This window comes from Bemisia tabaci, chromosome 4, assembly GCF_918797505.1.
Source record: "Bemisia tabaci chromosome 4, PGI_BMITA_v3".
Taxonomy (NCBI): Eukaryota; Metazoa; Arthropoda; class Insecta; order Hemiptera; family Aleyrodidae; genus Bemisia; species Bemisia tabaci.
Window position 1 is genome coordinate 48,344,851 of NC_092796.1, and position 23,939 is coordinate 48,368,789.

Sequence of the window (23,939 nt, forward strand, 5' to 3'; positions counted from 1 at the left end):
GGAGTCCCCTATAGATCCCTTCGGTGAATGACCCCCCCCCCCCCCCACCCCCCCTAAAGAATTCCTAGCTATGCTTTCCTAGCTATGCACCTTATCTTCTAAGCCCGTCAACTTATAGTAAACTATATTGATAACGAAGGCAGGGATGTCTCGGCTGATGCCGCCGACGCAATCCACGAATCAGATGCAATGCGTACTAAGCCTTGCACTGGAGCCTCTCTTTCCTGCTAATAACCGAGCCGTCGGCGTGCGTCCGTTTATTGTCCATCCCGAGGAAGATTACATGTGCCCGAGAGCCGCGGCCGCGTGGCCCCTGTCAGGCGGACGCCGGACGCCGGACGCAGGCCGCCACGCGGGGTGGGGACAGGCGGGCACCGCTGGGGGCCCCGCGCGCGCGCTCCATATATATACTTGGCGCCGGCGCCAGGGCACATTAGTACTCGTTCAACGATGAAGCTCGTGTGCGCGGTCCTCGTGCTAGTGTGTGCGTGCGCGGTCCAGTGCGATGATCCCGTTGGCCGATTGGATCGCCCGGCTTCTCAGGCGCAGGCGCAAGTGACTCAAGCCGCCAACAAACCCAAGCGCGAACTCTCCTCCCAGGTCGGCGGCTTCTACAGCCACTCCAGCTTCGGCGGATCCGAGGGTGGTTTTGGCGGAAGTTCCGGTGGTAGTTTTGGCGGTAGCTCCGGTGGTAGTTTTGGCGGTAGCTCCGGTGGTAGTTTCGGAGGAAGTTCTGGTGGTAGTTTTGGCGGTAGCTCCGGCGGTAGTTTTGGCGGAGGCTACGGCCCCTACGGCGCCCACGGTAGCGGCTCGGAGCACTCCTTCAGCAGCGAGAGCTTCTCGGGATTTTCCGGTGGTGACGATCATAAATTCGAGGGTAGTTTCGGCGGAAGTTCCGGGGGCAGCTTCGGGGGTAGTTTCGGCGGAAGCTCCGGTGGCGGCGACGAGGGTGGCTACGGTCATCACGAGGACCACCACCACAAGCATGAGCACGTGAAAACGATAACGGTCGAGAAGAAAGTCCCAGTGCCATACCCGGTCCACGTGGAGAAGAAAGTGCCGTACCCTGTGAAGGTGCCGGTAGACAGGCCGGTCCCAGTCCACGTGCCGAAACCCTACCCGGTGCACATCGAGAAGAAAGTGCCGTACCCGGTGAAAGTCGAGGTGAAGGTGCCGTACCCGGTGGAGAAGAAGGTGCACTACCCGGTGAAGGTGCCCGTCGACCGACCGTACCCGGTCCACGTGCCCAAGCCGTACCCAGTCTACGTGGAGAAGAAGATCCCGTACCCGGTGGAGAAGAAGGTGCCGTACCCGGTGAAGGTGCCCTATGATCGGCCATACCCAGTGCATATCCCCGTTGAGAAGCCAGTGCCTTACCCAGTGGAGAAGAAGGTGCCTTACCCAGTGAAGGTTCCGGTGGACAGGCCGTACCCAGTCCATATTCCCAAGCCGTACCCGGTGACCGTGGAGAAGAAGGTGCCTTACCCGGTGGAGAAGCCCGTTCCGTACCCTGTCAAAATTCCAGTCAAAGTCCCCGTCCCTGTTTACGTGCACAAGGAGCACCATCACGAACATGGCCATCATGAGCACGGCTTTTGAAGAGATCGTTGAGAGTGAATATCTTATTTTCTAATTGACCGACAGTCGGTGTCAGTTCTCAAGTTCCTTCCGATCATATTCATTGAGTTATGTGCCCAGCACTTAGTGATATCTGATTATGATCGGATAACCCGGACATTGAGGTAAATCAATACTCAAAGTGAACAAACGAGGAGATATCCAGCAAATTATCATAAAATACTGGTGTCAGTTTCAATTTTTTGGAAAAAACTCATCTGTTACGTCCAAACTGAAAAGGAACAGTGTTTTCCCTCAGAAAACATTGACGCTATTGATGTTTTATACCGGAAAATTGGCGCTGTGCTCTGACTTTCACCATAATATTAACCATATAGTCAGTGCAATGCACACATTTTCTGTTATGGTACATAAATTGCGTCAATTCACAGAATAAACTGGATTAGCGGAGTCAAAATCAGTCGTACCGTTATTACCGAGATCTGCAATTTCTTTTGTTTCTTCCAAAAACATTTCCTTTGAAAACCACGAATTAAAGTTTAGATTGCCTGAGACTGAACGCAAAAAGTGCATTCTTTTAGTCGTAATGAGCCGTTTATTTTCATTCTTGCATGGATACTGTCAGCTTTAGTTTAGGGTTTTTCAAAGAGATTTTTCGGTAACTAACAAAATTGCGCTGTACGTAATACTTCGGTTCTTTTCTAAAAATCAAAAGTGAAACCATGACTGGAACTTCAGTGTTTGTTCGCTTCCGGTATTAAATGCGGGCATTTTTGTATGAATATTGAACTTGTTTAATTTTTTACCTTTCAAGGGTCTTATTCTGACTTTTTCCAAGGTTATGACCTATGGAAAGTAAGTACATTTCGCAAATTAAGATGCTCTGATTTGAAAGTCAAAGTATCGGAAAGAAAATGGAAGAGTATACGGTGGAATCAAGTCATTGATTGATATCGTTAAGCAAGGAAAAAAGTGTCTAGTTACCATATTTTTTAACCAATTTTTTCCGGCACTTTGACTCCGAATCAGATTAATTCTTTCGTAACAAATAAAGGTTATCACAAATGGAGAATTAAGTGATGATTTTGTAATTTTGAGAACAATCCTGAAAAACTGGATGATTGAGTGGAGCCCTATGGCAAAAGAAAATTCAAATTTTAATATTCATTTTCAATCAGTCCTCACGCATACTGCAATCTCAGTTTTGTGAAAAAACATAACTAAGACGAGAAAGTGCCCAAAATGGTCCGACTTTGAATTTTTTTCAACGTCACTTACGTTCTTCATCTGTGATACCCTTTCTGTGAATTCAATTTAGTTTATTTTTTTATAATTTGAAAGGGCTTATAAATTGGTCTTGTTTCGACTGATTTTTTATGATTCGGGTACCATAATGCGCTCATCAGTAGGCAAACACTTCATTATGATGTATTGCCAAGATTTCAAGAATTGATTTTTGTGCAATGATAGTGAGACCTCACGCAAAATTTTCAAGGCAACAATTTGCCTTCCAACTGTGTTACACAAAAATCTGCACTTAAAAAGGATCAAAGGCCCCAAAACTGAATGATGTTAAGTTATGTCATTTCTTTCCAATAGTTACCGATCAGTGAATGTTGCATCACGAATTTTTTAGTCCTAATAGATGCAGTGAGTGCCTTTAAAAAGATCTGTTGCTCAGAAGCTAAGTTTCATACTTTAGGTAACGCGTTCATAAATTTTGCTGTGAAGGACTCGGAACCATAATACCAAAAAACGTAACGAAGAGAGGTGGAGACCACACAGAATATATTTTTTTCATGAAAGTTTTCGGTGCTAATAATTCAACCTTGTGCTTCTGGTCTTTTTAAAGGAATTTCAACTTTAAAAACATCAACGAAGCACTGAGAAAAGTTGGCAAGATCTTTTCCTGCAATGAATTGAGTTTTTTTTTTTTTTTTTTGCAATTGCGTTTAGCGCATCAGTCAATGACACGCTTTCATTCGGCCAAGGTTACCAGATTGTAGGATAAATTGTGCATTTCAAACACTACTTTTTTTAATTAGTATTTTTCTCATAATCTGATAACCATGTGTTAGGCTGAAAAGCCCAGAGAAATCGTAGCGTTCGTTTCATGGTAAGTTGACTGCTTGCGTCAGATAAAGTGGTGGAGATGAAAATCGGACGTATCCGCAGGTACACTCGTTAATTGGTAACAATCTTTTTTATAATTACTCCGACCAACTAAACGTTCTTTCACAAAACTTGTGGGTCATTTTAAACGATGATTTTTGGTTCCCTGTCTCTTCGTAAGTGTCGAATAGTTGAAGAAAATATTTAAGTGCGTCAAGAAAGTATGTTGATTTCTATTCAGAACCTTCACCCTTTTATGATAGTCACCGAAATTTAGTCGTAGTGTCAAACTATTGACGATGTGTGATAAAAAAGTTTGTCACTATGACGAAATTTCCAATAATAAAAAAACCAAGGGTTTCTTTTAGTATTCATAGCTGAAATTTTATAAAGCCTTGTCTCCACGGGACGTTGTATGGGATTTGTCCCAAGTTCGAGTCGCAGGAACGAAACTTCTGGGATTTTTCCTCATTCAACCAAACAACCAAATTTCTTCTTCTTCTCTATGAGTCGCTCTCAGGGCTCTACAAAGACTCTGATAAGTACTGTGATTAATATTGAACAACTCCATATTTTCACCAAATTTGCAAGTCAGATTTTTCACTAGGATAAATCTCCTGAAACGCCCCATGGAGACAAGGCTGAAAGTGAGGGCATTTAAGTTCTTTCACGACATGCACTCTTTCTTAACATCTGATAGCGATAAAAATAAGTTTCAAATTTCCACTCTTTGAATGAGACCCAATTCGAAAAAATTTCCCCACACCGCATCAATCATATCAGTCATCGTCAGCCGAGTCCCTAAATACCATTGTAGCTCCTTATTTAAAAAAAAGTAGTCCTAACGACGCGTTAAAATTCAAAAGCACCATCCGGGTCTACTAAGTTGTGCGACTCTTTCTCGCTCCTTGCCAACATGTTAACAGGGCCTCGGCGCACAATGGATCGAGTCAATTAGAGAAGTCAGGCATGAATTTTTTGACTAAAACTGCAAATTTTGATGTTTTTACCGTCATACTTCCAATTTTAAGGGGTATTTCAAGCTGAAAATTTTACGAGCAAACCAATGAAACCTCTTTTATAACCTCAAAGTTTCGTATAAACGGAGTTATAAGCTTTTAAAGTTTCCAAATTATGTCCGTCCTCGCCTATTGACTCGATCCATTGTGCGGCGGGGAGCGCAGGGTTTCGAGAATATTTTGTCTCTGGGTGTTCTCGCAATGCCGCCATCGCCCGATGTGTATCAGAATTTGAGGTTAAGCATGCGAGTTTCATTTCCGTTTCCGTCTGGACGCGCCAACTGGCAGACGAGGCGAAGCTCGTTAATTTCAAACTGGTCCGCACGCACGGTTGGAATCTCCTCTGATTTTCCTCGTGTCCAGCTCCGGCCTGCGGGTTTCAGAGCCGTCAGGTTACGCGCGACAACCGTGCATGCTGGATTAGAGGATGCGTGCATCTTAATTTAGCAGGTTTTCAACTGCTCGCAATGCACACAACGCACTGTTACATCACACAACGAAGATTGATAGCCCGCGCACATCTGGGCTTGACCAGGATTACAGCGCACTCGGTTAATGGTCGTGTGCCCGTAATTAAGGCTGTGTCCAAATAAATAAGCTACGTTTAGAGGTGTGTTGACCCGTGCTCTCAATTCACGAAATCTCGAATGCGCACTGGAAAAAAAACCACATTGGGTCTAGAATCCAGACTCTTGAAAACATTGATAAGGAAAAATACTCTTGATTCAATTGGATCTTTGCTTGAATCAACACAAAATCCGCTTAAATTAAGAGGCTCGGTTTTTGATTTAAGCTAGATTCTGATTGAATCAAGAGTACTTATTCTTGTCGATGTTTTTAAGAGTCTGGACTCTAGATCCAATGTGGTTTTTTTTCCAGGGTAAGCAGTTTAGCACCGCAACTAATGTAAAAGTTTTTCATGACAAGCCACTCATTTATCCTGAAATAATAGGATTTTTTGGTTAAAAAAAAAATCTTTAGGAACTCTGCCTGATGATGGGACGGTTTTTGCGGTGCTTCAATGCTAACAATGTTCGGTGGTCCATAATCATATGAAACTTGTATTAGTTCATCACGAATCGAGATTTTTAAAATTTAATAGTTACCAACTTTATTTTTAGGATCAAAAGTTTCCAATGCCTTTCACTTAGATTTACATAGAAAAATATTCTTACGATTTAATCTCGTTTTCTGTTCAGTGTGTTAGTCTATCCTCTCCTAACTCTTCATGAAACTCAAAAACAAACCTAACGGTTTTTTAAGTTGCCAAAAAGAGTGACAATGAAAAAAAAGTTCTGTTTCTGAACAAATGAGAACAAAAAACTAATTGAACGATTAGAGTCACTACATGTACCTAGTTAAATTTTTTGGCTCAGCGTCAAGCTGATCCTGACGATGAGATAAAATGTTGCGTAGAAGAAAGAACCTTTTGGAGAGATACTTTAACGCAACATAGTTACTTAATGTCTAATTTTAAATTACTTTTCAGCTCTCTGAGTAATATTAAAATTTTGGAGGTTCATAAAATTCTATGTAAATCTCCTACCATATAGTTCCTAATTTTAACTGATACTTAAGTAAATGCTCTGTTTTTAGGCGTATACGAAGATGAGTCGATGAAAGAATCATTCACATCTAATGACGCTACCAAATTAGTAATAATTATTTTTGATAATTATTTACGGATTCTGTGGACTTTCCAAGCTGTCCACTATGTTACTTTAGATTCTTTATCCCATTCAAGACCATAATTTTATGCATGTGATATTTTATGTACCTGTGTCTACCTATAAAATGGGAGGTTGTTCATCGTAATTTTCTCTATTGTGCTTTTTCTTTATCTTTCATTTTTCATTTTTTTTGCACGACCTGGAACTTTAGATGAGATCAGCATTGAACAATGTTACATTTTACGTTAATCTCTACACTTTGCTTTGGATTCACAACACGTGAGTTTGCATTTTTTGGAGATTTTACATGAAAAAGATTTTTTATATGCATAATGCAGATGAAGTAAAATGTTAATTTCTTCATTACTTGTCCTCTCACTCCGCATTTTGATTATCGTTAAGTTTGTGTCTTGTAACCAAACAATCCAAATATATTGTTCTTACATTAGTTTTAAAAAAATGGACGAAAGCCATCAAGCGCTGTAAATCCGTAAAGTTTCCCTCATATTTGAATTGATTGATAGATTGACTGTATGCAATAAATTTTCTATTTTTTACATCTCCTCGTTTTTTCAATCTAATCCCAATCACAATGTTTGAACGAAAGAAGGATCCTCAAATCATGATGTTTGCCTTTCATGTATCAAATTTAAGAGTCATTTGATTAAAATTGAGTGGCTTTAAAGACGAGTGAAGTAAGTGCAATTTCTCACAAAATTAATATATTAACTATTCCAACTATAATTAGTCTTAAAATATATTCTGAGAAAAATTCACTGCTAAAATGCAATTTCCAAGCATCATAACGTGGTTTTGAACATTTTTCCACCATAAGGCTCCATGTTATTTTGAAACTTTAATCACGTTTTTCTTGAAATAGCAAGACTGCACTTATCCCACATGACCTTCAAGCTCCTCAATTATTCTTATACAATTATATAGTGACTCTTCACCAACATTTTTTTTTTGTAAAAGATTAAGCCCCGCAAAAAGAGATGAAAAACTTTTGGGTGTGTGAATTAAGTGACGGTTTTTACTTTGCAACCACTTTTTATTTATTGCCCTGGTGAAAAAGACTGCAGAAAAACCGGTTTCTCAATCAATTTTCCCTTTCCCCTCCTCTCACCCATCATGATTGTAGGAGGCGCCACAGCATCTCCTTTATCGTTTTCTTGGGAAAATTATACTCTCGCCATTAACGATATATTTCAAATTTTACTCTCTTTTTTCATATTCTTAAATGTCTATAAAATTTGCAAAAAATTGCTGAATCAATTCATTTGAAAACAAAAGACCTAAAAAAAAAAAAAAAAAATGTTTGGATTTACAAAGGTTCTTCAAAAAGCAGGGGAAAAATGCTTTAACTTCAAAAATAACAATTTTAGATGCTTTTGCTTGGTCTTGTTTGAAGGCCAAGACTTATTGATCTCTAATGAAACCAAGATCAACTCATTTGATCGACAAGAAAAAAGTTATGAAGGTTTGAACAGCGTGTGCCGGGCATCCGCCTGCGACGAGCATCAAAGGCTTTTGCTCCCCGAAATTGGTCCCTAAGACTCCTGTCCGATACAATATTAGGCTAAATACAACTTTGAAGATCTCCAAGTTATCCTAAAAAAAACTTCACGATATTTCACTGTAGTCGTCATGATCGCACCCCGAGTACATATCGGGAAAATTTGTCAGTGCGAGATAATCCCTCATCCAGTGGCGTGGCGTGCTTTGCGATATATCGATTGTTATGCCATTTAAACCTATGGAAAAATGATCGATAATCAGGGTGTTTGCAGCGAACACCTTAGTAATCGATTCTTTACCATAGGTTTAAAAGATAGATCAATCGATATATCGCAAATCACGCCACGCCACTGCCTTCATCGCATATTACGTATATAATTACAGTCAGTGAGTGGTTTTTGTTTTGTTCTGTGTTAAAAATTAATAAAATGACATGCAGGAGGAGAGCGTTTTGGTAAAGAACAGTATTTTTTGGCTAAGCTAAATATAGCAAGAAACGAAACAAAAGTCACTTACTACCTGTGATATACGCGCTCGTGTCAAGGGGCTGTATTGCACTAGCAGATTTTCACGATTGTCAGGGTGCGATTTGACGATCGGGCTAGTCACCCATAGGTTTCCTTTGATCTCCCAACGACGACAACGATAAAAAGTGGTTAATTAGTTTTTAAGGTGTACGAGTTGTTTTATGCGTGACATTGTATCGGACAGTAGTTTTAGGGATCAATTTTGAAAAAATAAACACCTTATTATAAAAGTCATGGGCGGCAGCTCGCCACTCGATTTTCAAACCTTCATGACATCGTCATCGTCGCCTATGGCGAATGATTGGTACGACATATTGACAGTGTAAGTCGGCAATCACATAACTCGTTTTTTTAAAGGAGAACAAATATGCATGATTCCTTGCTGTTTCTGCAGAATTTTGTTCACACTAGAGAAGAAAAATCACGGCAGTTATAAAGAATTGCCATTGGGTAGTTATCCGTTTAAAAAATAAAGTATGATAGGAAGTCAGCGACGTCGCAAACCGAGATATGTGACTGCCAACTTACATCGATATTGATCGAAAAAGTACAAAACCTCGTATCTCCATTTCCGAGGTTGCAGACTTTCCTACGTATTTTCTTTTTTCTTGTTTTGCGCATCAGCCATTATGTGACAAAAATAAGTGTTGCTACCCAATAAGTACATTGAATCCCCTAAAAACTTACTCATCACCTACATTATCGATTTAAATTCTGATTCCGTCTTTAAAAACCATCACTGATTATCATTTGCGATCAACGGTCCCTGAAAGAATGTTGCCGAGAGAATTGATACATACATAAAGTCGCTTTTATAGCGCCGCCTCGCGCTCTGCGACGCCCAATCGCCATTGCCCCCTATCCTCCCAGAGATCATCAGGCAATTGGCACCTTCTGATCTCCTCCTCCACCCCTTGTCGCCAACCTTTCACAGGACGTCCACGCCGTCGCCTTCCGGGAGGAACCCAATCGAAGACCTGCTTGGGCAACCGGTCGTCTGCCATCCTTCGCACATGTCCATACCAGACCAACTGCTTGGACCTGATATCGTGCACGATGTCCTTCTCTACACCCATGATCTCGCCGAGAATATTGATCGAGAGAATTGATGCCGTCTCTAATAGAAAAAATGCGCTTGTCTCAGACAAAATATCTTGCATCTCTTCGAAGAATATTTTTCGGGTGAATAATATATTGGCGATGTTCGATCGTTCCCATGTAAACAGTCAAGCTGAATATTAAACGAATTTTTCCTCCATGAGCTGATACACTTTTCTGCAGGATCACGCACTGACTGATAATGTTTTCTGTCGAGCTCATTCATTTCAAATGTTCTCTCCCAGCGAATAAAGAAGCTTGATGCGAAAATCGCATGCATCCCTCTGTGAAAAAGTTGAAGTATTCAGCAACTTGTGGTTAGAGAGGAAGGGTTGCGGGCTCCTCAACGGAATCGGGAAATTTTTGGATATTTGACAGTTGACGATGCGAATTTAACAAAAATAGTCTAGTTTTGCCGATATTCACATTTTTGGCAGCGAAACAGGGGCCTACTTATGTCCCCGGGACCCAATATTGCTGAAAAATCGCGTTTTCTCGCGGTTCTACTTCAGATTTTGCGACCTGAGCCCAAAGATTACAGGTCATGAGCATGATATGATGGGCAATACGATGCAAGGGACATCTAAACACGTAACAAACTGGAATATAATCAACTGTATTGCCTCTGGACCCAAGTTCAAAATCGAACTTTTCAAACTTTTTACCCCAATACAGCTGAAAATCCATGTTATTAGCGCTAATACCTCAGATTTAAACCTAGGCCCAAAGGTGACGGGCCATGATCTTCGAATATGATGGAAGGGGCACCTAGACACGTAACATACACGATCACATGGGACACGATCAATCGTCGCCTTTAGCCCATGTTAAAAATTATATTTCGTTTTTTCATTGTTCAATTTCGTTTTTTTTTTACTGAGTCTAAAGATGATTGGGCCCAAAGGCGACGGTTGATCCGATTCTAGTATGTTATTTGGCTGGCTGTCCTTCACATCACATTATATGCTCATGACCTGTCAGCTTTGGGCCCAGGTTGAAAGCTTATGCAGAAACGCAGAAACATGAATTACCAGCTATTTTGGGGTAAAAAGTTAGAAAAGTTCGATTTTGAACTTGGGCCCAAAGGTGACGGTTAATCATATCCCAGTATGTTACGTGTCTAGGTGTCCTTTACATCATATTCGAAGCTCATGACTCATCTTTGCACCCATGTCGAAATCTGAGGTAGAGCCGCGAAAAACGCAATTTTTCAGTTACTTTGGGCTCCGAGGCCACGTTTATACCCCTTTTTCGCAGTCGAAAAATGTGAGTATCGGCAAGGCTCGACTATTTTTGTTGCATTTTGAAGGGCCGATTTCGGACCAAATCGCAACTCCACATTTTTTCCGCGTAGGGGACGCCACCGCTGTCTCATGATTTTCGCGATTATGTTACTGGAGTTCGTGCAGCGTATACCACATGATGGATGATTATCGAAATTAATAGACAAAGCGACACAAAAATAATACAAAGAGAAAATGTAGTGATGCTATCACTTGAAATAGGTGCTTGTTGGACTAACTATGGGGTCTCTCGTCAGGTGCCGTTGGTTAATCTATTCCTTCCCTCCTACGTCCAGTGCAACCACTCGCCTGCACCGATGGAATCACTCCAGTTCCTTTCTGTCTTCTTCGCCTATTGCTTCGCCTGTCAGTTTCAAAAATCAGCCCACTGGAGCCAGAATAGCACACACAAAAAAAATGGATTACTGATTAAACAATGAAATTGTTAAAAAATATGTCCGACATGTTTCAAACGTACATTTTACAATAGTGGAAAGCTAATTCACCCTCAGGGTGGTTAAATTATCATTTTTTATTGTAAAATCTACATTGAAACATGCCAGACACTTCATCAACTACAAAATTGTTAAATCAGCAATATCATTGTATCCCGTGCAGCGCGATGTGTTGGTTTTTCGGATTTAGTGCTGAAGATTCACCTTAAAGAATGATCGATCACTGGTGAAACATTTCAAGCGTCAAACCGGCGTAATTAAAGACGTGCAAACGGGTACTAGTTTTGCATCCGTGCGTGATTGACACGTGCGGTAAAAATGATGCACGGTCAGGTTTAAGGAGGAGGGACGCGAAATGATACTGATTAAGTCGCGCGCGAACTGGAAGCCGCGCGCGGCCGCAGAGAGGAGAAACCTTGACATGAGAAAAGCGAACTTATATCAGATGCGATAATCCTCATGAGCGGAGAAAGAGGCCCGCGAGTTTAATCGAGAAGACGTTAACTTCCTCGCGGGTCCTTCAAGAGCATGCTGTAAATATCCTCTCGAGAAAGAGCACCTCGTTTCCACACATCGAACATCGAACAAAATTTAGTCGCGTTCTCTGAAGTAATTTCTTCCTCTGCATAGCTGACAGGAAAAGGGTGCGTTTTTTGGGATGCAATTGGACTGCATTTTGAAATCTTGGACTCTGTAATTCTGGCTCATATGAGCAACCATAACGACTGATGCGCGCTTCAGAGAAGCAACTAACTCGGCACAAAATTTAGTCGGTTTCTGAAACCCAACTTTTCGTTCTCTGCATAGCTGACAGAAAAGGGTGCGTTATTTGGGATGCAATTGATGTATTCTAAATCTTACTATATGTATAATATGAAATCATAAGAGCGACGCATAACGCCCAATGCGCGGAGAGCTTCAAAGAGTTGTGCCGCAATCACACGCTGAAATTTCACTAATTCGAGTTATTTTCATCCAAATGTGTATCAAAGTATTCGAATGGTTCAGACAAATCCGACACCATCCGATGGTCGCTGAGAATCGTTGCTGAATTTTGCGCGTCACGCGCAAAATTCAGGCATCGGGCCGATGACTTCCACATTCAAGCCACATTCAGCTCCCACATTCAGCGTGTGATTGCGGCATTGGACCGCAAAGCGGTTAAGACGCGCAGGCCCCTCGAATAGAAGTTGATCACAGCATTGGTTTAATGTCATGGAACAAAATTTAGAAATACTTTCACATACACACATAGAAGCCGCTTTTACAGCGTTCTGTGGCGCCTCTGCGACTCCTAGCCGCCAAAGTCTCCTATCTTCCCAAAGCCCTTCAGAGAGTTGGCCCTATTTTCTTTAAAACCCCCTGTCGCCACCCTTCCACTGGGCGTCCCCTTCGTCTCCTTTCAGGAGGAACCCAGTCAAGCAAGTATCTTCTTGGGTAGCGTCTCTTCCGTCATCCTGCTAACAAGACCATACCAGAGGAGCTGTTAGGTCATGACGTTGAATACGATGTCATTTGTAACTCCCATGATCTGACCCCCTCTATCATTACGGACCTGATTTCTCCTAGATATTCCTCGACTTATTACTTTTATGAGATATTCAGCAACTCACAATACAAACGTTTTTAGAGACCTTATGAAAGTGTGAGGTTTACCTACGTTAGGTGCGATCGATATACTTCAAATTTTAAATACAAATAAATTTGATTATTTTGAAAAATCAAGAAGTAACTTTCTAGAATCATCATTAAAGAATGCTTGTACCAAGATCTGATCTCCAATTTAAAACCTTATGCCAAGTTAATACGCCGAAAAGAAGACTGAGAATCGAGGTTAACGGTGCGTCGTAGTGTGACTAACTAAAATTTCCAGGGATCGCACGATTTTCAGTACTCGGTGAGGATCAAGACAAAAACGCACAGCAGTTTCATTGAGCCATCTAAATAAAAATTATACACATTACGATTAAAAAAATATTAATCTATGAACAAGAGAAAACCTCGATTAAAAAATTACTTCTGATTTCTCATTCTCTTCAAATTTTGTATTTACTCGTAAATAAACTTAGCCAAAGCTCCTGTGGTAGTTTACGTACATGAAAATGTTTAAAGAGGAAAATTTCCTCGAATAAGTACTCCCCCCCCATAAAAAAAAAAATAAACACTACAGCAAGCAGACCTCTGCTCTCTACAGCAAATTCAGTTTTTTTTTTCTGATAAGCTCGATGAATATTGTCTCTGTTAATAGCCGACGGCGGCCTCTAGGAATATCGGCGGTTGTGCGAGGCGCCAAACTAGACTATTCAGCGGGCGATTAGTTGGACGCAAAATATAGGTTAGCTTTAAAAACCAGTCGAGCTGGACTTCCGTGGAAGGAATCGAATCGCCGGGGCCGGTGGAGCCCGGCGTAAACACGGAAAGGAGAAAGGAAAGGGAGAGTGTTACAAAATTGACGGGTAAAGGGCTGGTACCCGGGTACCGGTGACGGTGAGGACGGTGCGGGTTTATTCCGTAACTTAACGTCGCAGTAACAATGCCGTTGCCTTCCTGGCCACCGAGTCACCGCGCTTTTGCAGTCTGAACCACTTGTTCTTCTATGGTCTTCTCGGAATCAGCAGCGTATTTTATTTATAACCCACGCGTCAAAAGTCGCCGCGGGTTACGCGCGCTCAAGATGCTGAGAGATTTCATCGCAATGGATTAAAACACTTTAGTAGGAATGAAATAAACACTTTAGGAAGTGTACAACAATATCCATCTCAGGTTTCAGAGAGCTCCTGAGCTCCAAATAAAAATAACCGGAAAGCTCTGATACGTTCGTATTAGAGAAGTGCTCAACCATTTTTCAACGTAGGCGCTTTATTAAGTTCCCCGAGGAAGATGAGCACCGTTGAAATGGGAAAATTCGCTCATCGAAATTTCAAATTTTTAGAAAACCACACTATCGCCAAAAAAATCAATTATAGAAAAAGTTTTATCGTTCTCCGCGCTGTGACATCAGAAGCATTAAATGAAGGTATCACAGATTTATCTATTCTAAATATATGTATGTTAGGCCCTTCTCCGCCATCATGTTGTTGAGCTGATGTGCCATTTGAAAGCATTGCCACTAGTATACTAAAAATTTAGAGGCAGGTTGAGATACAAAAGCGCTTCTTGTCGGCTGAGCGCTTAAACTGACCGATGTTGCACTTCGATGATCTGAAATGACAAAAAATACAGTTCTATTTCCTTATACCTATTTCACTGTGAGCTGTGATTAAAATACATAGCTGAACGTATTTCCAAAGGTCTCAAACCAATGGATTGCTCAACCATGACATGCTGGTCGTTTAAATTAATAGGTATATCGATAGACAAAGAAAATACATGGAAAATGGAGCGATCCTCCACAAACATAAAATTTGTTGGAGACTTTAACGAGCGAGCAAGAAAAATGAACGAGCGCTCTTCGCTGCTCCATCAGTTACTTACATCGGTGCACGTCCCATGTTTGTAACAGCAGTGACTAGCATTTTGTAACTTTCAGCTCCGTGATGATGGGTGGTATTCTTCAATAAACCCGATAAGAGATGAGGTCTATTGATCTATTTCCTACGAAGGGAGTCATGAATTTGAAAATGCGATGTTGTAATTATTTTTGTCGTCATGCTGCTCAAAAACTGGAAGGATGTTAAACATCAATCATCAGCGGAACTAGTAACTTTAAGTGAAATTTTTTGCACATCATAATCTTACTTTATAACTTATAATCACAAACGTGACGCATGGCATGGTGCGTTAAAAGCATCGGATAATGCATAACGCTTCACTCGCATGCACTCTCTCTAAAAAAATGTAGTTGTAAAAATGTAGTTCATAATATTATAAGGTCAATAAAGATAACGGAGCTATGGGCTAAGTATTGAAATTTATAGACAAAGCTATAGAGAAAAGAGTTAAACAGAAAAGGAGCAATCCTTTATGGTGGAAGCGGGTGGTGTTGTAATGGACGAAATAAGGTAAGTGATAGACTTACTGTGTATAAATAATCCATCATTTCCCTCTCGATCTATAACAATTTTCCATTTCAACTAGGAAGATCGCTTCATTTTTCATTTGCTTTTTTTGTCTATAATTTTATCTATCAATTTTAATTATCAGCCCGACTCTTTGACCATTAAATTTGAAAATATCTTTTCAATCTGTACCTCTGAGTTTAGGTTGGCAACGAGTAAAGTATGGTTGCAAAAGTTGGCAATACCTAACTCCTCCCTATCCTATTCTCCGCGGGATCCTGTGTCCATATTTGTTCCATGAATGTTCTCCACACCAAAATGGAGTAAGGAGAGACTTAGAGTAGAAAATATCTGTTTATTATCAGCAAAACTAATTATGCTCTTCTTGATTCCACAATATTATTTCTTAATAAAATTCCAAAAGGCACTCTAAAATTACTTCAAAAATAGTTAAATTTTGCAAAATTTTTTGATGAACGATCTGCAGATTCCCGTCTCATGGGAGAGCGGAATTTCTACCAAATTTGCCCCTTAAATTGGCGGATTTCGAGCGTCCCTGTCCCAAGTGACCAGTTTTCTTGAAAGATCCTCTTGCCGATTTATAATTACTTCTTGCATCCTTACTCACACTTTCGATTATATCATGTTACGAAGCCGACAGCATGTGTGCAGCGGCGCTAGAACAATCAGTGGAACGGCGCACCGCGCGGCGTGCCGGCTTATAGTGTGCAGTCTGCAGCATATGTGCATTACGCTCGCCACAAATATCAAATCGGTGCTTCTACCATTTACACAATCACCATCAGGGATACATAATCGGAAATCGGATGTAAAAGCAATCTCGCTATCTCTTGATGATCATGCTCTTTTAATAAGCAGATGTAGGAGAGCACTTAGGCGCACGTGTCAGAGGAATGGTATCTAAATATAAATATAAATCGTCTACGGCCAAAGTATCACAAGCGCCAAGCGTCGTTTCAAAATTTCCGACATCATTTTATTTTTTTACAGGAAAATTGTAGATGAATCTGTTTGAAAATTTCACTAAATTTGATCGGCAGCACAAAGAAAATTCAGTGAAATTCTCGGACACTTACGTAGAAAATTTCTCTGTAAAAAAATAAAATGGCGGCGTAAATTTTTAAACGTAGTACGGCGCTTGTGATACTTTGGCTAAAAGGTGATGATATAAGTCTCTTTTTCGCACTTCCCGGCAATCTACGACTCACGATACCTAACCTCCGTTGCCCCCTGTCGAATCACAACCCTTCAGTATCCTTAACTTTTCTGCCTCAATCCCATCCCTGCAATCCCTCATTGGGCACCCTCTGTCCCTTCTTCCAGGCGGAACACAACAAGGACCGGAGGTATCTAGAGATTTTTTTCCGTAATACTAGACGGAAACTTCATGATGGAAAAAAGTTCCTCTCACGTAAATTTTAACAATCATTTTATAAGAATTTTTGAAAAACGATTTTCAACAGTCGTTACCAATGAAATTGATCGGACAGATGTACCTCATAGTAAAAGACGGAAACGATTGTAAACAGTGACTTTTGAGAACGTTGTTCTTACAATGCTTACAGTGGATTCCAGGCCCCACCTACTTTCCTGGTTACAAATAGTCCAGTCTTAGTAACAGCGCTGCATTGTTACCGGGATTAAAATCATTGTTATTACAAAATAAACATTGTAAAAACGACTGGGAAGGTAGGTGGGACTTAGAGTCCAATATGAACACACTAAAAAGAGTATCACAATCTCAACTATACTCCTAGGTGATTTTGGCGCCAGATATAAGAGAGGTTGCACTAGCCTATGGTTGATCGGACTACACTTTCGGTAGAGTCAACCATGTCTTTAACCGGTGCAACTACTCCTATGTCTTGCGCCAAAATCAGGCAGGAGTATAGTTGGGATTGAGATATTTTTTTCCGTGCAGTGTAAAACAAACAATTCTCTATTCTCCGGGAAATTTTTGCAAAAAAAAAGAAGGAGAGAAAAAAATAGAGTTGTTTGAAAATTGGAAATAATGTTTGACTTTTTTTCTTGGTGTTTTGCACTTGTAGACCAAAATGCGCGTTGCTACGAGCTTGTGAGCACCTCTGAGCAGTGATGAATTAAAAGAGAGGGATTTATTGTAACTGGGCGACTTGAGATCTCATTACGGGTACCCATCAATTGTAACCGTGTACCCATACTCATGCGCACACAAACAGTGGTGCACAATGGATCGACTTATTGGGCGAGTCGAACTTTATTTCGTAACTTTGAGAGCTTATATCTTCGTTCGTGCGGAACGTAGCTATTAAAAAGTGGTATCATCAGTTTTTTCGTAAAATATACTCTAAAAGACACCCTTAAAAATTATGTACTTTGGCGAAACAAACCCCAAAACTTGCAGTTTTGGTCGAAAAAGTCATGTTCTACCTCTCCCAATGGATCGTCCCATTGTGCGGCAGAAGGAACACTTTCCCTGCTAATCGAAGCGAGTAAAATTACGACTTTAATGACTCCAAGCTAGAAAAAAGAGAAGTGCAGCGCTAGCATCGTCCGGCGTGCTTGGATATCAGAGTTTTCGTAACGAAAATTGTGTAACGAGGAAATATGCATCGCGAACATCTTTTCCGCGGCTTTTGAAATCCGAGATGCACTATTCCTCAGCAAAATTGATCATGTTGGGAGGAAACTGCGAGAGTGCATTCATCAGGCGTTATACTCTTCCTCAGTTGGATTCCATTTTGCAAAAAGGAACCAGAAGGATTGCAGTGAGGCTAAGATTGTGCATTTTCATCCTTTGCAATAAAACTACTGAAATCATGGAAAAATATGTTTACATGGTAATTTTTGTCTTAAATTTACAGTTTTTAGTGAGTGAGATAGAAACTGTACATGGATAATCAGGTTTTTCTCCCAAGACAAAAGAAGTTGCACAATCTTTGCAACATGGCAATGCTTCTGGTTTCTTTTTGTAATTGATTGCTTTATGAAACTGAAAAGAGCAGGAAAAGTGCGGAAAAATCAATATATAGTTTAAGTATGAAGGCTTTTATCTGAAATTTTAGCACACATTGTAGGTGAAACGGGATATCATGTAAAGAATTCATTTGAATATTTTCAATGCGTATCAATGATTTAGAAGTGTCCAGTGGTTTATGCCTTATTTCTCTTAATGGTGTCTTCGTGTACACAAACATTAATGCAGAGCTGGCTTTGAGGTGTGTGAGTAAAAGGCGAGATGTTTAACAGTTTTGCAACATCCAAAAAGATCTATTCATGTACATGTTAAAATCTGCATTACATCAACGGTTTTTTAATTAATGGCTTGTTTTACAAGTAGATTATGGGCTTTGCCATGGGTGGATGACTGGATGTGTCTCAGCAGCGGTGGGTAAAATCGCGATGGAGGATTTTGAACTCACAGCGTTGAGCACAATAGAGTATTCTGTGTTCTTTTACAAACGGTACACGCATGATATTCTGCTTAGTGCCCATCGTGATGATGTTTAACCGGTGTTACAGTTCTTTAATAGCTTGAATCCTCACATCCAGTTCAGTTTAGAAATAGAGAATAATCGCCGAATGGCCGATTCCGGCGAATCCGGCGAATCGCTGCTGACCACACTGTTTGGCGCAATGCGTGAAGTATTCATGTAGTCTTGTAGGCGCTATGCGTTTCAAGCCGAATACCGACTGCTGCTGACCGCAGTGTGTTTGACGCAATGCGTGAAGTATTCATGCAGTCTTGTAGGCGCTATGTGTTTCATGCCGACAGCTCCAGGTTTTGTTGGTTGTCTCTTGTATCACCGAAAGACAACAAAATTAGAAATTACTGTACTGTTTCTTTCAGGAAATGAGAGATTTTGTCGCCTTTTCTCGTTCGTAATTTATTTTCAGATCTGATTGTTTTTCTCCCATTTTTTGATACCTACATTCAAAAAGGTTTCAAAATTTGCCACCCCCTAAATTTTGCCGCCATGGGCCGCGGCCCATGTGGCCACCCCCTTAATCCGGCCCTGCCAATTGGGACATTGAGTACAGAAAGGGCATTTCTTGGTTGTGGTGTTTCAAAATCTTCACTGCAATAATTTATATTTTACAACAGAAACTATTGAGTGAATTTTCTGCAATTTCTCGTTTTCAGCATTGTAAAATCATGAAGAAAATTCAGTAACAGTTCCAGCGAATTACTTACAATTTGCTTCAATTAAAATGGATGAAAATGTTAGCAGAGATTCTGAGACACCGCAAAAAAGGAATGCCCTTTCTGCACCCAGCATTTTGATTTCCTACGAGTGTTACTTATTACTCGTTCCAGTGGCGTGGCGTGCTTTGGGATGTATCGATTGATCTGCCTTTCAAACCTGTGGAATATGATCGATAAATACGGTGAAAACTTTAAAAGTCGATTCTTTACCACAGTTTTAAGGGTGGTTTCACGATAACTGGAATAGTTTTGTCGCCGTAACAGACAACACATTTTTTGGTCATATTTTTAGTAGAAATGAATAATCTCTTAAATTTTTTCGCATTAATCTTGAAAGGGTTGCGTATTACAACGCTTTCTAATAATTTGTTGCTCTGCTTCTCAATTAATATTATGTAAATTCCGAAAGTGTGCTATCTGTTACGCGGTAAAAAGTTAGCGTAACAGACAGCACATTTAGGGCCATTTGTATATATTCCTCCATGGCTCCATGATGAAAATTGTAGAAAATAAAAGTAATATTAAGTGAACAAACGCAGTGTTTTCAATTTAGAAGTACTCATCATTAAGAGAGATGATCATCCTCGACGAAGGTCTCATCCTACCATCCAGAATTTCTGGAGGAGGGATGATACCATTTTCAATTCTAGAGGGGCAAACCTCCCTGCCTTCCCCCTTTGTACGCCACTGTCCTTAAACTGTAGCAATTCAACACATTTATTCAGGCACTTTCGTTCAATTTGAGACAAAACGACTATGATTCCGGGTCACATGTCAGATCCTTTGTCAGTAAAGAGGTATCATAGATAGTTGAAGGCGAATTTTCTGCCGCTTTGAAATTGCGAATTAACTATGACCATCTGAACAGATACTTTCATCGGGAATCTCGACTCATAAAAATAGGACCCCCCGGACTCTCTTCCTCCCCCCCCCCCTTTCCGGTTAAGGTGCCGAAGGAGGGAGGCTCCAGGACGATGAAATTCGGGTTCCTCAATGATTCTAAGGTTTCGTGTGCGATTCAACTCAAGGCGATTATTGTTTTTTTGTGAGCGAGAAGTCTGAGTTCATGCATCAAAACACGTTAATATCTAGGTTGGGAGTTACTTTCAGTAATTTTGGTCGCACTGCTCGTGTGCTACGTGACATTTTGATGAGAGCACATACGCCATAAGGCTTGAACTTTCTCCTTATCAACCCATCGAATAAATAAAATATCGACGATGAAACTATCGAACCACGAATCTCGGTTCGCGACGTCGTAGACTTCCTGCAAGACTTCATTTTTTTGAATGGAAAACCACTAAATGTCAATTCTTCAAAACTTCCGTGTTTTTCCCTCTTTCTGCAGAGGAAACTTTGTAAAAAGTTAAAGAAATTATATTGGTTTTTTTCTTCTTCAAGAAAGTAAAATGGGAGCGGAGATTTTTAAACACCACAGACGAGCTACGTGGTTCGGTTGTTTCATCGTCAGTATTTACTTATTACTAACAGCGTGAAGAAAAAATGTGCCCACTTTTTAACGTGATCGTCGGTGGAATCGATCGATTTTCCTCGAAAGCATTGTCTGTGTCTGCGCGTCCTACGTTAGCTTTTATGGACATAATGGGTCCCATAGAGCAATTTCCCACCATGTGCAATGCTCAATTATTATTTTTTTAATTACTAAAATTTGAGGTGTGATAATGGCGGCCACAGAAAAAGCCAAACACTACGTCACTGTCGGAAGCAATATGAAAAGATCACGTGACTGTTTCAAAGGTAGTTATGAAGAGAACGTTTGCGATATAAACATTTAAACATTACGAGGCTCAAAAATAATGTAGCCGGGTATGCGTCCGTGCACAATTTTTTTTATCGAAAGCTCAACATTTGACACCATTTTTTACAACCACGAATTTTGAGGCCTGTACCAGGCTAATGTCATTTCCCATTAGTTTACATACGCTTGTACTATGGTGCATGTTACAATGGGGGGGGGGGGGGAGGATGTCCCAACGGCTGGAAAGGGCGCATCTGGTATAACCAGAAGCGTCAAAAATCTTCGATTTCGAGAGAGACAGTTCAGGTTACAACGGCCAAGCCACGCGCAGACACACACTGCACTCTGCCACTCTCTGTTGGAATCGAGTCTCAGAGGTAGTTCGAAAGTTGCTCGGTAGAGTGTAGCACCACTTCTGAACTTTCCAAATGACATCACAATTCAATCGGCTCATGTGAGAACGTCCGATGCGACGTCCAAAAAACCAAGTTCTAGTAAACACTAAAATAGTGTGGAGACCTTAAAATCGGCGTTCTGAAGGAAGTTAAGGAATGCGTATCTTAGCAGAGGGATGTAGAAAAGGCACAAAACTGTTTCGCTTCCCAACTCCCACCCAGTGCTGAGTAATTTTAAAAACATAGCGTTGGCCATCGGACATTTGCGCAAGAGTCGCACAAATCTGCCCCAAAATAATTATTTTAGATCACTTAATAAACCTTGAAATTAAAGTGAATTTAGATGCAGGGAAACCTATGAAAAGGGGGGGAAACGACAAAAACTGGAGTCGATAATTTACGGTCCCATTCCCCGTGAATGTCGCAGCCATCGACGCATATTAAAGAAGAATATATTTATTTGTATACAATGCTTATGGATGCCTAAGGAAGAGAATTAAACCTTAAATAGGGAGGAGGGGGGGATGGGCCCACTATTTTTAGCCCTTTGACCCCTCCACGAATGGAAAAATGGACATCGGAGGTTTTCGCACGAGCCGATTCAATTGAGAGAAGAGGCAGAAAATAAATGTAATACCTAAGTTGCTAGCCTCCTTTAAAAATTAGCAAGGCAAACTTCATCTCTTTTGAATTCACTATGTTCTTACTAAGTTTATTCCTCTAGTTGGATTGAAGCTCTCACGGTCTCCTCAAAGGTAGAACCGTGAGAGGTTTTAAATATTATAAGGAAATTCTCTCCACTAACAATTAATCGGCTATCCTTTTTTGTAACGTTCAAGTTGAAAGGTTAGAGGACAGTGAATGTACTTGACCTTTGTCTCCCTGACATAGCCTGCGGCATGGACTCCTCACATTAGGTCGGCAAAAATGTCCTCGAATATTGATCGCATCACCTTCGCTTCTTCCCCTGTCATCCCTTCAACTAGACGGATTTAGGGCTGGTTTTATCAACGCTGGTCAAATCCTTTTTGATAAATACGTAAGCAAGAGACCAGGTTATATCCCCTTGTAGAAAAATAAATAAATAAATAAAATCCGTTCTACGACCGTCAATCAGTTATTTATCCTCTAGTTGAAATGTTTTAGTTTTGACAAAATGCCGCCAATTTTTGATGAATTGCCACTTAACTTCAATTTACGCCATACAACAGCCAGTTGCAAAACTATCCTGGTAAAAATTGGCAGTAGAATCTGTGTTCCAAAATACCATAGACCTACAGCCGGCTGTAAGATTTCCAATTGCTTCTATAACCGGCAACACAATTTCTTATGGCCTTTTATAGCCGATGGCGACTAAGCAACAGCCTGGCGATAAAATGTATGCTAAACGTTACTGATTACGGATGCTAGGACTTAGTGAGTTTTTGGACCACTGCTCTCTTTTTGGGCCGTAGTATCTTGATTTACGAGGGTCATCCAAAAAGTAAGTTTCCCTACCTTGTATCTTCCGAACGAAAAGAGATAAATTAAATCGGTAAGAAGACACATATTATGCATACTTTAAGCTTTAAAATAAATCCAAGTTTTTGAAAATCGGTTGAGGGGTTCGCGAGAAAACTTAATTTTACTGAGACAACCTCCTGTCGCCGCGTGCCCACCTCCCGGGTCAGGATGCGCGGAGAGTCGATTACTTCAGACTCGGGTATTCGCCTCTAAACATCACATCAAAAAGGAATTTAGAAGTTTTCGTTGAGTAGGTCTTACCTTTCTTTTTGACGTAGGCCTCACATCTTTTTTGACATTTTTGTTTCATTGACAGCAGCTTTTTGATGCCTTTCGCGTAGAAGCTCTCGCCTTGGCTCCGAAACCAGTCATTGACAGTGATCTGTACCTCTGAATCGGTTGGCAATCGCTTTTCATCGTTGAAGTTTTTCCGCTCGGGAACAGATGAAAGTCACATATGGCTAAATTAGGAGAGTATGGAGGATCGGGGGACAATTTTCCGACGCAAAGCAACTGATTTGGAAGTGCAGATCGCTGTCAATGACATGGTTTCGGAGCCAAGGCGAGAGCTTCTACGCGGAGGGTATCAAAAGCTGCTGTAATGAAACAAAACATGTCAAAAAAGATGTGAGGCCTACGTCAAAAAGAAAGGTAAGACCTACTCAACGAAAACTTCTAAATTCCTTTTTGATGTGATGTTTAGAGGCGAATATCGAGTCAATCGAGTCGAATACCGAGTCTGAAGTAATCGACTTTCCGCGCATCCTGACCCGGGAGGTGGGCACGCGGCGACAGGAGGTTATCTCAGTAAAATTAA

General features: G+C 40.8%; 1 protein-coding gene across 1 annotated transcript; it reads left to right on the forward strand.

Moving 5' to 3' along the window:
* Positions 1-450: 450 nt before the first annotated feature.
* Positions 451-6,936, forward strand: LOC109043783 (uncharacterized). Its single transcript, XM_019061094.2, has one exon. The coding sequence runs from the start codon at positions 451-453 to the stop codon at positions 1,597-1,599; it is 1,149 nt and encodes a 382-aa protein (XP_018916639.2). The 3' UTR covers positions 1,600-6,936.
* Positions 6,937-23,939: the final 17,003 nt, after the last annotated feature.

Bases quoted from the DNA above. Each gene is read 5' to 3' on its own strand.
- LOC109043783 (XM_019061094.2), top strand. From the start codon at position 451: ATGAAGCTCGTGTGCGCGGTCCTCGTGCTAGTGTGTGCGTGCGCGGTC.